We start from the raw sequence: 17,165 nt of genomic DNA, 5'->3' as shown, positions 1-17,165 counted from the left end.
TATTCACCTTGATCTGAACTGTTGTGAACTGCTTCACAATAATTCCCCAGCCTCATCACGATTACGGGAACAAAGCTGGAACAAAGTATTAAATCTATCCTCCCCCACCCCCAAATCAACTGAGGTCTTGCCAAGTGTTGTTTTTGTTTTTGTTTTTTTTTTAAGCTTATTTATTTATTTTGGGAGAGAGAGAAAGTGTGAGTGGGGTGGGGACAGAGATAAAGGGAGAGAGAGAATCCCAAGCAGACTCCATGTAAGTGCAGAAGCAGACATGGGGTCCCATCTCACGAACCTCTGATATCACGACCTGAGCTGAAATCAAGACTCGGACGCTTAACTGACTGAGCCACCCAGGCGCCCCTCACCAGGCATTTTAAAACATAATTTATTAGAACTTAAAGTGCTGTGAAATCAAGCATCCAAGGGCACTTGTTTTTCCGATTTCTATTGTGTATAAATCACTGTAACCTAGATTTTAAGTTGTCATAAAAAAAGAGGAATAAGTCCTTAGTGTACAAGAGTGCACATGTGAGAATTATCATCATAATATGAATCGTATTACATGATTTATAATATGAATCGCTGGTATCTACCACTTGCAGACAGTAAAAAATGTTTATTGTCATGTTCACTGGTGGTCAGTGGAAAATATGGAATGACTGATGGGATCCCCTTTGGAACATGCACCAGAAACCTACTGATTTCTCATACGCGCTTATTACTTGGTAGCCATTTTTACCTGTTACCTGCATCAAAATGAAATTAATGTCTTTCATCTCGGACTCCACTGCCTGAACCTCAGAGATTTCTTCCAACGCAACTGAGGAGTGAGGATGGAGTTTTCTTATTTGTATAACAGCATCTCGGTCACATATGGCAAGAAGTCCGCTAAGATACTCTGCTTGAAGGCAAATGAGATCCTTTGGATACAGAATAATAAGGAGCACGGACATGTGTCTGCGTGCGTATGACGGAGAAGACGGGAGGGTTAGTAAGGGCGGGACAGAGAAAGAGAAAGGATATGAATAAATGAAGTGTATCTTGTAAGAAGCAAGGATCAACTCTGACTCAGGTTCCAGACCAACTGCTAATGTAAATAACTTAAAAGGTCCCATCCCACCTCTGGAGACCTTTTACTATTGATGACGGTTCCTGGGCTGGGTTGAGTCAACACTTCCTTTATAATAGATGTGACAATTGCCGGGCAATGGACAACCTGTTACTGTACTGAGTGCTAGGCTCAGGTTACAAGAAAGACGTAGTTTGAGGATGTCACAGAGAGGGGGTGACTGGTAAAACCAGGCACTTAAAGCCCAGATGCACAGGCATGTATTTGTCTTTAACAAGCTAAAATAAATGGCTCTGTGAGCTAACAGAGGAGAGGGCTGGAAGGCAGGCATGCATTGCCTTCATCTGTGGACTGGCCAGCCTCCCTCTCTGCCTTGGATATCACCAACATCCTGCTCTGCACAAGGGGTTGAAGTTGCCTTTTGATCAACTCTCCGTGGGCCACAACCAGCTCTGAGTACTCAGAGTCAGGGAGTAGGTACTTGGTTGCTGGTTTCGCAGGCCATGCTTTTATGCTAACTGGGGCCTGGACATTTCTGACACACCTCTGATTCTACTGGCTCAAAATTATGCCTTTCTCATCAGAGCCTTCGCCTTCTCGGCAAATAAGTGCCATCTGTTATTGACAAATTATGTTTCGCATCAGCATGTTTACAACTTTTGTGCTATTTATATCTGAAGTTTAGAGCAGGTGCTGATATTTTAGGGGATAGGTTTCCCCATGTTTAGCATGTTTATCTAGGTAGCCAATGTTCAAAAACATATTTACCGTATTTTAAGAAACACCAATAAGTTTACATAAAATATGATTTCGGTATGCATGCACATATACATACAGCGAACTGGCATAAGGAAAAAAAAAATCTTCATACAAGTTTTGACACAACACCTGGTGATGAGGCCTGACAAAAACACCGATACTAGGAGGTCCTCAAAAAAATAAGACTAACCACAGCGTTTTAGGTCCTGGGTCAGTACACTGTTACAGCCCCTGGACCGGATCCTCCAGATGAGCCTTTACTATCCAGCCCACGAGACGAGAATGGTTTTTACTTACTTAAATAGTTGGAGCGATAATAGAAGAAAGAATATTTTGTGACGTGTGAAAATTATACGGACTTCAGTGTTCAGTATCCACAAATAAAGTTTTACAGGAACACAGTCATGCTCGCTTGATTCCATGCTGTCTGGGGCCGCTGTTGCATCACAAAGCAGAGTCAAGTACCTTCAGCACAGACTGGATGGTCCACGCAACCTAAAATACTTCCTATCCGGGCCTGTACACGAAAAGTTTGCCAACCCATGCCTTGGGTTGCAGTCTGTACTCTGAGATTCCCCGAAGATTCCACTGGACACAGTTTTATAAAAACAAAGCTTGCGACCAGTTGCCCCAGATAGTTTTAGAACTTAGCCGACATGCAAGGACATTACTAATTCGCTGCTCTCAAAGCTCAAAGTCCGATCCGGTTTTCCAAAAGGAACTGGGAAGGGCAAGCAAAATGCATCCATGTGCTCCTCTTTCTGCAACTCTTTAAAACGAGCTGCGAACTTTGACTATGTGTTTCTTCTCACAGGTAATTTACACCAGCTCGGAGTGAATCTCCTCAATTGGGTGTGAGGTCCCAAACACCAAGAGAATGAAGACAGCATGCGCTACGGGCCAGTGGAGAGAAGTCGGTTATTTCCTGTCTGCCCTGACAAGCTGTCCCGCTCCCAGCTTCAAAGGCTGCTCTGAGTCAGCCACCCTTCCTCTAATTTCTTTTCCTAGACTCTCCCCACCCCTCAAGATCAAACCTGTTTCTCAGATAATTTCCCAGGCTAATCAACAGTCACTGTGCGTATGGGGGTGGGGGGTGGGGGGGGGGAACCTAGCAATAAAAAGCAGCATGGGAAGCTCTCTTGTTCCCTTCATGTCTCAACCTCCACATGCACCTCGAGTACCTCTGGAGAGCTCTCTCGCCCCCATAGACTAATCCGCTCTCTTGGTGCGGCTGGGCAACTAACTACCATCTTAACCAGAGTGCTCATCATTTAACACTAGCAATCACCCCGCAGCCAGACCTGGGACTGAGTGTGCAGGGCAACTCCATCACCTCCTTGCTTTAGACACAGCAGTCACTCCAGTTGCAGGATGGACAGAACACGTGTGGGTCATTTAAGAAAACAAGAAGTGACCGTGGCTGATAGGACTAGATGTGTACATGCATTCATACAGAATCAACAACATTCCAAGGCAGTGAGTTCTCCAATAAAAATGCAAAAAAGAAAAAAAAAAGTTATTTACAAATGAAACACTTGGTTATCACAGGAAACTGGAAAAGTAAGCTAATCTCATCGGGGGATTTGCCCAAGGAAAGATTCCGGGTCTAGTGATTGTGTAAATATTACACATACAAAGAAAGAAAGCACTCTAACAGACCAAGTCATGTTACTAGCGTCCTAAATAAAAAACAAAAAACAACCCACTTCCCCAATTAAAATTTTAATACATGGGGGGTAACAACCATCAAACAGTCTCTTTGCACCAGTTGCTACTTGGTCTACACTTGATGAGAATGCAAATAAGGGTGTAGAGTGTGAACATTCACTGGTAGCTAATTCACTCGACTTGACCTCCGCCCCCCCCCCACCAAGAGCAGGTGGGGCAAATAGCAAAGCCTTAGATCAGCTGGGATACTGGATTTGAAGCAGTGACCTAGAAGGGAAAAGTTCCATGTAGCTTCATCCAAGCCCGGAGTTCTAACAGCTGGAGAAAGTACTGTATACTCCGAGGGCGTTCCATAATAGCTGACGTTTAGATAGGGGTGGATTCCTCAAAATGTTCCACAGTCTTTGCAAATGAGTTTATGAGACAGTATCTAGACAGACAGGGTGAAAAACTGGACCAGAGACAATACCAGGCCTACAGCACTCCAACATGACGTGCGTGAGTTGAAATGAAGAAGGACAGGAAATGAAAAAGTCAAAGATCCCTATACACACTGTCCTATGTGCACAAGGAAGTATGGCATAGGGCAGGTCACCCACACGCGTGGGGACAAGGAGAGATGAGGCCAGGACATAGCATCCCTCTGCCACCTGGACCACTACCATTTCTTTATCATCCCACGCGAACCTGAACCTCCACCTTCTAGATCTACTTTCCAAGTGGGGCTTCCCAAACCCTTACTTACTGAGATGACTTTGTGTTCTTCAAGCTACACATAGGATGCTTATCACTGCTGTGACACTTAACACCTATGTTCTTCACTTTGGCTTTACTTTATTTAATTTTTTAATTTTTTTATTTGAGAGATAGAGAGCTAGCAGGGGAGGGGCAGACAGAGACAGAGACAGAGAATCCTAAGCAGGCTCCATGCTGTCTTTCTTTCTCTCTTTCTCTCTCTCTCTTTTCCTGTCTTCCCTCCTTCCCTTTCCTTCTCTTTCTTTTCCTTCTCTTGCTCTCTCTCTTTCCTTCCTGCCTCCCTTCCTTTCTCCTTTCCTCCCTTCCTTCTTTCCATCCTTCCTCTCTCTCTCTCTCTCTCTCTCTCTCTCTCGTTCTTTCTTTTTTGTTTTTTAGAAGACCCGGAACTTTAAATTGTAGCAAATAATGTAAAGATCTGTGTATTGTGTTTGAAGTCAGGAGTTTTTTAATGTTGGCAATCCATTAGAGTGTGTTTTCCTAGAAGAAAAGATGACACAGTATTTTCTTTCTCTCTTTTTCTCTCTCTCTTTTCCTTTCTTCCTTCCTTCCCTTTCCTTTTCTTTCCTTTATTTCTCTTGCTCTCTTTCCTTCCTCCCTCCCTTCCTTCCTTCTATCCTTCCTCTCTCTCTCTCTCTCTCTCTTTCTTTTTTGTTGTTTAGAAGAACCGGGATGATGTTTAGAAGAACACAGAATTGTGCCTCTGTACTCTCGCGCCATACCACGATATGCCAGCATTAGTGTTTTGGGGCCCAAACACCATCCCATGCCCCAAGTACAGGAGACATGGACAGAGAAACATCATAAGGCCCAAAACAGGAGGAAGCATTCGACTACAAGTCCCAGCCCCAAAGGAAACCTAGGAGGCAGAAGCAGGGTCAAAAAATGCTGTATTTCCTTACAGTTATGAATAACCTTGATTATTTAAGTCTCCATGTAGAGGGCACTTACCGCCAAAGAAGGTAAAGGTTAGGAATTTTCATGAGACAAAAAGAAAAAGGCTATCTACGATCCTCTTGCAAAATCAGCTGAAGTAAGTTTAATGGCTATAAACAGTCAGGAAGTCTGTTTGAAGTCTCTTATAAGAGGAGACAAACCTCCCCCCGCCCCCCACCATACTCCTACTCCATACACCTATTAACATAGGGCCCTATAACCACCGTGTTGAGGCCCTGGTTGGCTGCTCCTTGCTGGAGCCGGTGCCAGACGCTGAATCACCACCACCCAGTCTCCGGCACCTGAGTTGTCTTTGGACAGATTCCACCCAAGCACTGCCCAAGCCTGAGCCTGTCTAGCTTGAACGAGTCGGCAAGACCACAGCCCGGGGCGCCATGACCGTAGGCAACACTGGCGTTGCAAGGAAGTAAAACAGAAGTCAAGTTTATTAGAAAATGTCTAAAGTATTAAGCTAGGTGCTGCATCAAACCCGTTTCTCCTTGTTAAGGAAGGACCAGACTGGGCCCAAAAAGAAATAAATAAATGAGTCCACTCCTTCTCCAAGTTCCCAAAGTAGAAAATATGGGGATCAAATGGAAGGGTATGTGAATCAAAGGGAACTATGAACTGGCCATGTTAACCTGTTGTTTTCTGCAATTGTCTTTTATGGGGATGCAGTCCGGCAACTCTCATGAACAATCCAGATTCCGATCTTTTCGTACCTTAGGAGGAGCGCGGCTATTTTTGAAGCTTGCAGAACAATCTGGCTAGAATCACGTTCAAAATAATGTAGACTTTCCTATGATTTTACCACTAACACCGAAACTAGTTCCTGCTCAAACAAATACGGTGTTGTACTCCTTTGCTCCTTGCGACGCAAGTCACACGCACTTGGGATGCCCTATGGATGCTTTGCTCTTTTGCAAAATACCTTCTCCTTCCCTTCCCTGAACGCTGGGGAAAGAAGCAAAAGTGAAAGGCAATGTAGAGGCAACATTCCAGCTGACACGAAAGACAAAAGAAAGACACAGAAGTGGAAAGGGAGCAAAGGCCCAAACCAGACTAGGAATCTAAAATTTGGAACTACTCACTCTTGGCCACAGTTAACTAGGACCAAATCATCATCACTGTCGTTGTCGTTACCCTAATACTCTCCAATAATTTACATTTCTCAGAGCGGTTAATGCAAATAGCAAAGATTACACTAGCCTCAGGATTTAAGAAATAAGGAATATCTAGAAACAGAGCAGCAAGTGTAATAACTCCCTGCATTTACGACACTAAAATAAAAACGGCATACTGCGATGCTCCCCGTGTGCGAAGCACTATGCCAGTTAGTTGCTTTAGACTTGTCATCTTACTTTGTGTCCCCACCATCTCGGAGGGAAGCAGGGCAAGGCTTTATGACTACTGATTTAGGGTGGAAAAATCATGAGACGGTGAGGTTCGGTGACTTGCCCAAGGTCACAGACCTACGGCACGGCTGGGACAGAAAAACAAAAACAAACACACACTGTCTCACGAGAACCTGACACCCACATCCTACCAAGGTCACTGATTCGACCAAATATGACTGCAGGTAATTCTAGCAAACAGACACGCAGTCCAGAGAGCCCAACACGCAAGGATGAATGCGGGTACTTTACCTTCAGGGTGAAGGCAGAGGCCTCTTCCGGGTATCACATCTCTTAACAGAAGTTTACCTGCCTCTTTTCCCCTCACAAAAGGCCTGCTTTTTCCAACCAGATCCTCTCACTCCCAGGACTCCTGGAACCATGGCCACATCTGCAAATCTGCCTTCCCTGCTCTCCGTCCCCATTTACAAGGCATTCAGGCGTCTTCTCCATTTAAGTTCTACTTTTCCCAGTAGTGCATGATCTCCCTTACATATACAAAATCTGAAAAGGTCGAACTCAAAGAAGCAGAGAGTAGAATGATGGCTGCCAGAGACTGGAAGGTGGGGAAAATGGGGAGATGTTGGTCAAAGGGTAGTAGGGTTTAGTTAGTTCTGCAGCATGAATATGTTCTGGAATTCTTTTTTTTTCTTTTTTTTAATTTTTTTTTTTTTCAACGTTGATTTATTTTGGGGACAGAGAGAGACAGAGCATGAACGGGGGAGGGGCAGAGAGAGAGGGAGACACAGAATCGGAAACAGGCTCTAGGCTCCGAGCCATCAGCCCAGAGCCCGACGCGGGGCTCGAACTCCCGGACCGCGAGATCGTGACCTGGCTGAAGTCGGACGCTCAACCGACTGCGCCACCCAGGCGCCCCTGTTCTGGAATTCATATGGACACAATGCTGCCTGTGCTTAATAATACTGTACTGTGTGCTTGAAGTTTGCTACGGGGATACTTCTTAAATTAAAACTTCTCAGGGCACATGGGCGGCTCACTCAGTTGAGCGTCTGACTCCTGATTTCCGATCAGGTCGTGACCTCACAGTTTGTGGGATCAAGCCCTGCATCGGGCTGATGGCAAGGAGTCTGCTTGGGATTCTGTCTCTCCTTCTACCTGCCCCTCCCCCACTCATTCTCCCTCCCTCCCTCCTTCTCTCTCTCATAAATAAACATTAAAAAAAAAAAAACAAACCTCATCACACACACAAAAGGGTAATAATGTAGAGGTGACAGACAGGTTAGTTTGATTGCGGTGATCTTTTCACCGTGTAGACGTAGGAATAAAAATATCAAGTTGTACACCTAACACCTAAATATGGATACAATTTTTTATGTCAAAGTTGTCTCCATAAAGTTGTTAAAAAATTTAAACTTAGGGGCGCCTGGGTGGCGCAGTCGGTTAAGCGTCCGACTTCAGCCAGGTCACGATCTCGCGGTCCGGGAGTTCGAGCCCCGCGTCGGGCTCTGGGCTGACGGCTCGGAGCCTGGAGCCTGTTTCCGATTCTGTGTCTCCCTCTCTCTCTGCCCCTCCCCCGTTCATGCTCGGTCTCTCTCTGTCCCAAAAATAAATAAAAACGTTGAAAAAAAAAATTAAAAAAAAAAATTTAAACTTAAAAAATTAATCGATTCTACCTCTTCCTAAAAACTCTGCTTGTATTCTAATTGCTTTAAGCAGTAGCGTTCCCTGATGTCCTCTGACCCAAGGGACTGGCACTGGTCTCGGATCCCCGAAGTGCCCCGAGTTCCTATGGCTGTGCGGCAACCCGCAAGCAGGCTGACCGGAGGGGAAACAGACCCAGCGGTACCTGTTCTCCTTCACACTGCGCTTCACCTCTTCACCTGTCCAAGTTCATCAACTGCTCTTGCGATACTGATGCTGTTGCCATCATCCCTTAGATGCTCAATCCTTCCGCAAGCTCTCGTAGGGACAGGCACCCTGTTCTTTGCTTTCGCTGGGCCAAAGTTGGAATTTTTCAAAAGGAGCGTTTAACGCCAGCAATGGAGAGGGTGAGCTGTCAGAGCAAAGATGTTTTCTCTCAAGTTAGCCCAAGTCCACACAGAGCTCGGGCCCTGGACACCTGTATCCATTCTCTGCCTTCATCTACATTAGACCTTTCTCTCCCCACCTAGCTGGCATGGCTTTCAGGTCAAGCACGGTTGCTGGCCCACGTTTATTTTAACCCACTGCAGATTCTCAGACTCTGCTGTAACTGCTTGCTTTTTGTTAGGAGGGGGGGTATTATGTCACTATAATCTTTTTACGCTTATTTATTTATTTCTGAGAGAGAGAGCAGGTTGGGTGGGGACAGGCCAAGAGGGAGAAAAAGAGAATCCCAACCAGGCTTTGCAATAACAGCACGGGGCCCAAAGCAGGGCTTGAACTCATGAACCCTGAGATCATGACCTGAGAGTCGGACGCTTAACTGACTGCACCACCAAGGTGCCCACACTCTAATCCTTTTTTATTATTATTTAAAACAATTTTTAATGTTTATTTATTTTGGAGAGACAGACAGACAGAGTGTGGGCGGGGTAGGGGGAGATAGAGAGAGGCAGACACAGAATCCGAAGCAGGTTCCAGGCTCTGAGCTGTCGGCACAGAGCCCGATGTGGATCTCGAACCCATGAGCGGGGAGATCATGACCTGAGCCGAAGTCGGACGCCTAAGAGACTGAGCCAGGTGCCTCCCGCTATAATCTTTTTTTAAAAACGTTTTCTCGGAATGCTTTTTCCCCTCTTAGTTTTATTGAGATATAATTAACATATAATACTCTAATAGTTTTTGGTATACTCCATGATTATATATACAGATATAGATTAGATATACATAATTGGTATGTTTTGTGATATCTATAGCTATATATTTCAAAATGATTACCACAGTAAGTTTAGTTAACATCTATTCCCTGACAGAGTTTTTTTTTTTCTTGAAAGGAGAACTTTTAAGATCTACTCTCTTAGCAACTTTCAAATATATGATACATTGTGGTTAACTTCAGTCACCATGCTGTGTATTATGTCCCAAGAATTTATTTATTTTATAACTGTCTGTAAGTTTGTAGATTTTGACAACCTTCACTCCCATGTCCCCCACCTCTGGCAATCACCAATCTCTTCTTAATATAGATACAATTTCTTTATGTCAAAATTATCTCAAGAAAGTTGTTAAAAATTTTTTTAAAAAATTAAAATTAAAAAATTAATCGATTCGACCTTTTCCCTAAAACTGCTTGTATTGTATTTCTTTTGGGTTTGATTAGATTAGATTCCACATAAAAGTGAGATCAAAGTATTTGCCTTTCTCTGACTTATTTCACCCAGCACAGTGGCCCGAAGGTCCATCTGTGTTGTTGCAAATAGCAGGATTTCTTTCTTTTTTATGGGTGAATAATAGCCCATACATATTACATCTTCTTTATTCATCCATCAATGGGTAAGTGTTTCCTTATTTCCTTATCTTGGCTATTGTAAAATAATGCCGCAACGAATGTGGCCCTACAGGTATCTTTTTGAGGTAGTGATTCATTTCCTTTGGATATAAAAACCCAGAAGTGGAAGTGATGCATCTGCATTTAATTTTTGGAGGAACCTCCATGCTGTCTTCCCCAGTGGCTGTACCAATTCACATTCCCATCCATGGGGGAGGGGTTCCCTTTTCTCCACATCCTCGCCAACACTTGCTATGTCTTATCTTTTTGACAACAGCCATTCTAACAGCTATGAGGCACTCTCTTACTGTGGTTTTGATTTGCATTTCCAAATAACCATACTCTTAAAACTGTCTTGGTCCCTGGTTAAAGGGGATGAGGAAGATAATAATACAAGTTGCATTCTTTTTAACTATTTATTGACAGGCAAGTACTCAACATTACACACACATCATCTCATTTACTTTGAGTTATTTTTAGATGCAGTGAACACATACAGAAACAGGAACAGAGAGGCTATTTCTAAGCATTACGTGAGATGTGCATGGAGAGTCCTTAGCGAGATACCTGTACGTGAACATTACTTACTAAATGTAATACACTACCACGATACATTACCCCATACATACAAAAATATATTTTGTGTAAAGCAAACATTCCTATTTCCCAGTGACCTCACACCAGTCATTGTCCTCCTGACAAGGACCATGAGAAAACCACAGGGAATCTAAGGCAGACGGCAGTGATTGTACAAAAAGCTAACTGGGGGCAAGAGGGGATCTGTGATTTGCCCATGGTCACACAGATGGCTTGCAACCATGAGTCCGGGCTCCTTCCGCTGGCAAAGGCACTTGAGCAAGTATGGCCATTTCTGACCCTCACCAAACCCTAAAGGAAGCCTGCCTTGCCTGGACTCTAAGAACAACACAGCAGGAATGGCTGCCTCGAGGCCAGCCAGGGAGCTCCCAGGAGATGATGATGCTCATGCTGCTGCTGCTGGTGAACAAGAAAATGATCACCAACCCTGAATGCCAGCCGTGGGTCTGGCTTGCTTCTAAAGCGCTTGACGTAAACACAACGTTTACATAATATGCCAAAGGTCACGCAGTTTGGATTAGAATCCCTTCACTTGTACTTCAGGAATGACACAACCCCAAATGGCCACTGAAATCCACGGATCCATGGATTTGGAATTCTTCCATTCACAGAGAACTACAGGTACTTGCTTGACAGGACAAGGACTTGCTTGACTTCCCTTGACATCTCCAAGGGAAAAGTTAGAAATGCTCAGACGAATTCAAGCCACAAAGGTTAACTTTGTAGGAAGCTATATGAAGTTTTTACCTTTTACGTAAACATAAATACATGTGAATATACTGCAGATACAGATAGAAGACAGCAAAAGAAAAGATTTCAGCGCTCTGGTCAAGGGATTAGAAATATTTCCTTAAAAAGGGGATTAAAAACAAAACTGTGCTCATCGAATGGGCAGCTGTGTTCACTGGGTTGTGCTCATGGTGGGACAATGGTTTTTGGAACTTCCAGTAACCACAGTTTAGCATAAGGTGGAACTTGAGTCTTCATGCATGAAGAAATAAGGATTCTCTGGGAATTTGGGGGAATTACTGACCTTGAGAGCATCGCAACAATTCCAAAGAAACAGAAGTTAGCTTTACGAAACATTAACGTATTTATCCAGAAGCAGCAAATATGGTGGTAGAACATCCACCAGGCGTTCCACCTGAATACGAACCCATTCTCCCTGATTTGAACCCCAGATCTACCACTTGCCAGCTGTGTGACCTTGGGTAAGTTACTTAACCTCTCTGTGCCGCAGTTTCTTCACCTGCAAGAATGGGAGGAAATAACAGTTTCTACATCACAATTAGTACGTGGAAGGCCCATAGGCTAGGACCTGACATTCGGTAAGTGATTCTTCAGTGACTTCGAAAAGCACTTTACAAACGATCACTGAGCACGAAAGTATTAATCTCATGGTAGAAGACATGGGAAATGCATAAATGAATTAGGAAAATAAAAAATAAAGTGTAGTATCATCACCTATGTATTGATATAAGGTTAACATTTGGAAGTATGCTTAAGGAAAGTAATTTTCTTAAGCAACCCTGGAATCACATTATTTAGGATCTTTTCAAAATTACTTTTTAAAATTAAAAACACATTTTTAAGAGAGAGTTTTCAAATCTAATTTCTACATTCAGGTTCAAACCAACAGTACTGGGGACCAAACAACCTAAAAACTACCACCCGACTCTAGAGATTTCTGAAAAAGCTTTCAACCCAAGACTTTAAACAGCAAATGGCACATGACTAATTTTTTCACTGTGCTTAGTAACCATTTCAGGGAGGCTTAAGACACACCAGAACCGAAGAGTCACATAGTAACATCTAGGGTTAACACTATGTTTCAACTGTTTGGCCCCCAAAGGGGGAGACTACAGAGTAACTTCTGACTCAATCTGGCACAGCCAATGAGCAGGAGTCTGCGTCTTTGCAAAGAACAAAAGAACTTGAGTCTTGTGGAAGTTAAATTGCCAACATCATATCGAGTGAATGTGAAATAAAACAAATATTTAACATTTCAGCCCACGCCGTATCGTACAAACAACAAGGACAAAAATCCTACACTGGATCCTAAATAGACTCAAACTAAGCTTCGACGGTCTTCGTTGGCTCCTCCTTCCCCACCATCAGTACCGCGCACTAGCTACATTTTCCAGTAAGGCTTCTTCGTGGTAAAACACTTTCTCATGGGACTGCCGGTGGTCGGGGCGAGCATGGCACAGGGAAAATGCTTCCCATGGCACCTGCATCATACCCATTCAGGTCTAGCCTGACCATTAAGTACAGACACACCCGGAAGTTGTAAACTGCTTTAACAACAGGACGTTTTCCCACCTCAAAAGTGGGATAATCTTTGCAGCCTACCTATGTCCCAAGGGTGTTCTGAGTATTAACGAGTTAGCATTAGCCAGGCACTTTGATTTCCCAGACAAAGGGCTCTGTGCGAGTACAAGGTATGATTATCCAACCCAATTGCCTCCTGGAGAGTCACCTGAGATGACACCAGAGGAGGCAGAAAGGCTACGGGTCCCATGGCTGCCCTCTCTGGAGCAAAGCTAGCTCCCAGGGACATACATGCAGGGCCAGGCTGGTGGGGGCTGTGCTGTGAGCGTCCGCTGCATTGTTCCCTTATATAGTCAATGAAGAGGGAATCCCTGTGTGTGCACGTTTCCAATTCGCATTCCAAAAACAGTATAGGCAACGAGGCAGATTTTCAACTATGATTTACAGGGCTTGATTGTGACGGGGCTAGGTACCATGCTAGGATCATGCCCGTCGCTTTGTCACGATAGGAATCAAAGAGGAAGCCCCTATAGAAAATCCTTTAGTTATTGCAAACGTACAGGTGTGCGCACGAATGTCAGCCCATGCGTAAGTACAGAACATGTCTACATACGGTTTCCAAAGCCCACCTGAGAATTAAAACAACAACAACGACGACGACCTTCTGTTTTTGGCGTGCTTGTGTTAAAATCTGCATTCATTGTAGATTTGAGCCCTCCCCTCGGTCTCTGGAGGCCTCGATGTGAGGTAACAATCCTGAAGATCATTATACGCATTGCATAATATTGAAGTCTAGAAGGTGTTTTTTGAGGGACAGAGAGGTACACGTCATTATTTGCATTACAGGATCTGCCTATCACCTTTAAAGAGAGGAGCAGAAGTTGGCCTCTAATAAAGTAGGCTATACACCAGCCACAGAAACTCTGGTACGCTTTCTTTCAACTGAGCGGTTCATGTTTAGATCTCAAGTCAGAACAGAGCCTTCAACAAAAGTACAATAGCTACTGATTTGACCAAATGGTATTACTGTTTAAAAGACACACACACACACACACACACACACACACACACACACCCCACTTAAAAGTGGAGCTACTGAGGCAGGCATAACTAAGGAAAGCATCTAGAAAAGCCTAAATGCTGAACAGCTAATCCTGGGAAATCCTGCACCATAAAATCATATGCCGCGATAGATTAATTCTCAGTAAAATGCCTGGCAAATTCTCAGAAGTCGAAAAGGCTCCTGAGTCTTAAGGGTTAACACACTTGCCCTTTTTTTTTTTTTAAATGACACATATAATTTCCTTTTATCATAAAACAATGCATTTATTATTTTCTGTATATCTGTTAAAGGGCATGGCTTTCTGAGTGGAAAACAAAACAGAACTTGGTCACATGTTTATTTGCTTCAGCTACTCCCTTCCCCTTCTGATAAATAATCAAACATGCCATCCAGAAAAAACAAAGCCAGCGAGCTGGGAAATTTGATGGTCATCAAATAGACTGAGATACCAAGAAAAGCAGCCCACTGTTCCCACACTGAGTTTTCGGCCCCCACACCTACACTGACATCTGAGTAAATACCTACAGTCACTCTTTCCATTCTCCCTGCAATTACTCCTACTGTTAAACAAATTGTCCTTAAGGCAGTCACAAACCTAATTTTTTTCTTGCAAAGTAGAACAACTTCTGAACATTAAGAAAAAAAAAAAAAAAAACGCAGCACAGCAATAGCCATACATAGGCGCACTTATTTATTTAAATATTTCTTCCATTAGAGGTTCAGACAACCAGAGAGCTCATTTCTTTCTCTATTCTACAGATGCTGTTTTAGACAATAAAATTTAAGGATATTTAGTCTGGGGACTAACAAACAAGGTTCGGAGTAATAACAATCCCCTTAAGATCAAAAGAGCTAATTTTCCATTTCCTGTCTATTCCCTGACCGGTACATAGTTAAAAAAAAAAAAATTAGCACCTGGCTTACCAATTACAGTGAAGTTGGGGGTCAGGGTTGGGGGAAGGGCGTGGAGGGAGGTGGGGGAGGCTCAAGGGGCAAGGACATCAGACAGGAAAAGGTGGAACCCTTTAAAAAAAATGTCAAACCATGTGTTAAGAAACTCATTTCAACAGAAAGGACTGAAAGAGCGATCTCACTGCTCTTTCCACACCGGGAAGGAGCAGCCCAGGTCCGAGGGCTTTTCCTGCCATACTAATTACCCACAATGAGAATTTTGAAAAGAGCTTTCCAACATCAAAGTTAACAAGCATCGCAGAAAGTGAGCCGGGCTTTCTCTTTCCTTTGGCAGCCCACTCCGTTTAAACAATAGTAATGTGAGTGAGATAATGACCATGCTTGTTTCAGCAGTCTGACTTTTATTGGCATGAAATTGGTACAAATATTATCAAGACCGATTCACAAGTGATGACGGTGTCATGATGCAAACATCACAGGACAATTGTGCAGAGGCAGAATTACAAAGGCACCATCCCTGGACTCTCTTACCCCTCGTGATAACAGGAAGAAAAAGAAGGCAACACCAAACAAAGTCACACATCGGCAGAGAGAGTTCTCATCTACGTTCAAGCCTGTAAAACTGTCCTGACGACACTCGGCTGCCTCCTTAGCTGATTATATCCCAAGACCCATTTGAAAGCAAGAGTGGATTCACAAGGAGTTAGAACCAACCAACGGTCTTCTCAAATCTCTAAAAAGAAAACCGCTTTTGATGGAGAGAGAAGGGGTGGGGGGGGGGGGAGAGAGAGAGAAAGCAGTAAACAAGGTGGAACATCTCATTTTGCCCTTCAGAGAATGCGCAGAAGCGGATCCCGAGTTTAAAAGTTTAACCCAGCAAAATGTTCCTTTTTTTTTTTTTTTTTTTTTTTCCTTTCTCTGGACACTTACAGAGAAAATGAAGAGTTTGACGGAGTGAGCTCGCACCGTCTGCCTTTGGATTTCCGTCTTCTTGCTGTAGATGGGTTCTGGCTGTTTCTGTGAAGCGGGGGTTGCCGAGTGGTAAAAAAGATGTTTGAATAAACAGGAAGTGCTGTGCGGCTGAAGCACACTTGAGGAGAAAGCACACTGGAACATTGCCCTTTGTAGGCAACCTCAGGGACGCTTTGCCTCCACAGTAGCTGGCTGGGCTCTCACTAAATGACAAAGAAACCACAAGAATTCCTCAAGTAATTCTTCACTTTCAAAGTTGAAAGATCAGTTGGAGCTTGCAGGTAATTTTCAGAGTTGCATTTAGCCCTTAAAGAAATCTATTAATGCTACACGTATCTAAATCACTCCAGGTCTGCAAGCAGCGACACGGCATCAGAAACGTGTGCCCCGGCCAGACCAAGCCCTGGCCAAACAGCTCACTCTCGCAGACGAATACACACAGGCAGGGTTTTTGGGAAACCTGCTCTCGAGATATTTTTGTGGTGACATTTACATAGGCAGGATGCTTTAAAAAAAAAAAATAGGGAAGAAAGAAAGGAAGAAAATTCAGATTCTGCAGACTTTAGAGGAATTTGTCACACGTATTTTTAAAGAACATATCGTCCCGCATTCCTGGGATATGCCTTTGATCTTGCTTCTGCTGCTTTTCCTCTTACATTTTCCTTCTCCGCAATCAACCAAACTACCTGTGTATCTCCAGATGCCTAGCTTGTCTACTCGAACACTCTTTAACCCGCCCCAAACTAATTATCAAAGTCCTGTCTTCCGTCACCCGAGTTAACTTGACAGATACTGTAAAGAAAAGTAAACCGCTAAAGGCAGAACAAGTCAGCTTGAAAAAATAAGATGAGCAGCTGAACAGCCATGTTCAATAAGAAAAGAAAAAGGGGGGAAGGGGAGGAGGAGGAAGAAAAGGATTCCTTCCGAAAATGTATTGCTGTGGTGGCAATGTTCTGCCACAGAAGCAACTGATTTGTTATTTAGCACGGAATGCTGGACTGTCTGTCATCCAGGTGCTAATACTTGGCTAAAATCACTCATTGGGAACTGTCAGTGGGATGTTTACATAGGCCCCAATCTTTTCTTCATGGAAGGAAATTTTTTACTGGAATTCATCTTCTTTTGATCTCACATTCAAAGCAACGGCAGCTTGATAGACATTCAAGTCTGAAAGCAAATCCAGACGCTGAAGATAAACCGCCAGAATACGACAGGCAGAAGCATCTAAAGCTTATAAAAATGAAGAGAACAGCATGTCGCCTGAGTATTACAATAGCAGAAATCAAGAGACATATTAGGTGGAACTGATCAGCCACAAAAACAGTTCAAAAGGCAGATCAC

At 43.6% G+C, this 17,165-nt stretch overlaps 1 protein-coding gene across 6 annotated transcripts in view; it reads right to left on the bottom strand.

The window, feature by feature from the left end:
* FOXP1 (forkhead box P1) overlaps positions 1–17,165 on the bottom strand; it is a 512,105-nt gene that overhangs the window by 159,771 nt on the left and 335,169 nt on the right. Inside the window, exon 1 of one of the 6 annotated variants that reach the window (XM_040492173.1) lies at positions 15,783–16,151. The exons of the other annotated variants lie outside the window; for them this stretch is intronic. Coding sequence (XP_040348107.1) covers positions 15,783–15,968 — 186 coding nt within the window. The 5' untranslated portion in view covers positions 15,969–16,151. Of the gene's footprint in view, positions 1–15,782; positions 16,152–17,165 lie in introns of those variants that run through there. 6 annotated transcript variants of the gene reach the window in all.

This window comes from Herpailurus yagouaroundi, unplaced genomic scaffold (assembly GCF_014898765.1).
Source record: "Herpailurus yagouaroundi ecotype Mexico unplaced genomic scaffold, PumYag 183, whole genome shotgun sequence".
Lineage (NCBI taxonomy): Eukaryota > Metazoa > Chordata > Mammalia > Carnivora > Felidae > Herpailurus > Herpailurus yagouaroundi.
This window is presented reverse-complemented; position numbering and strand designations above follow the sequence as displayed.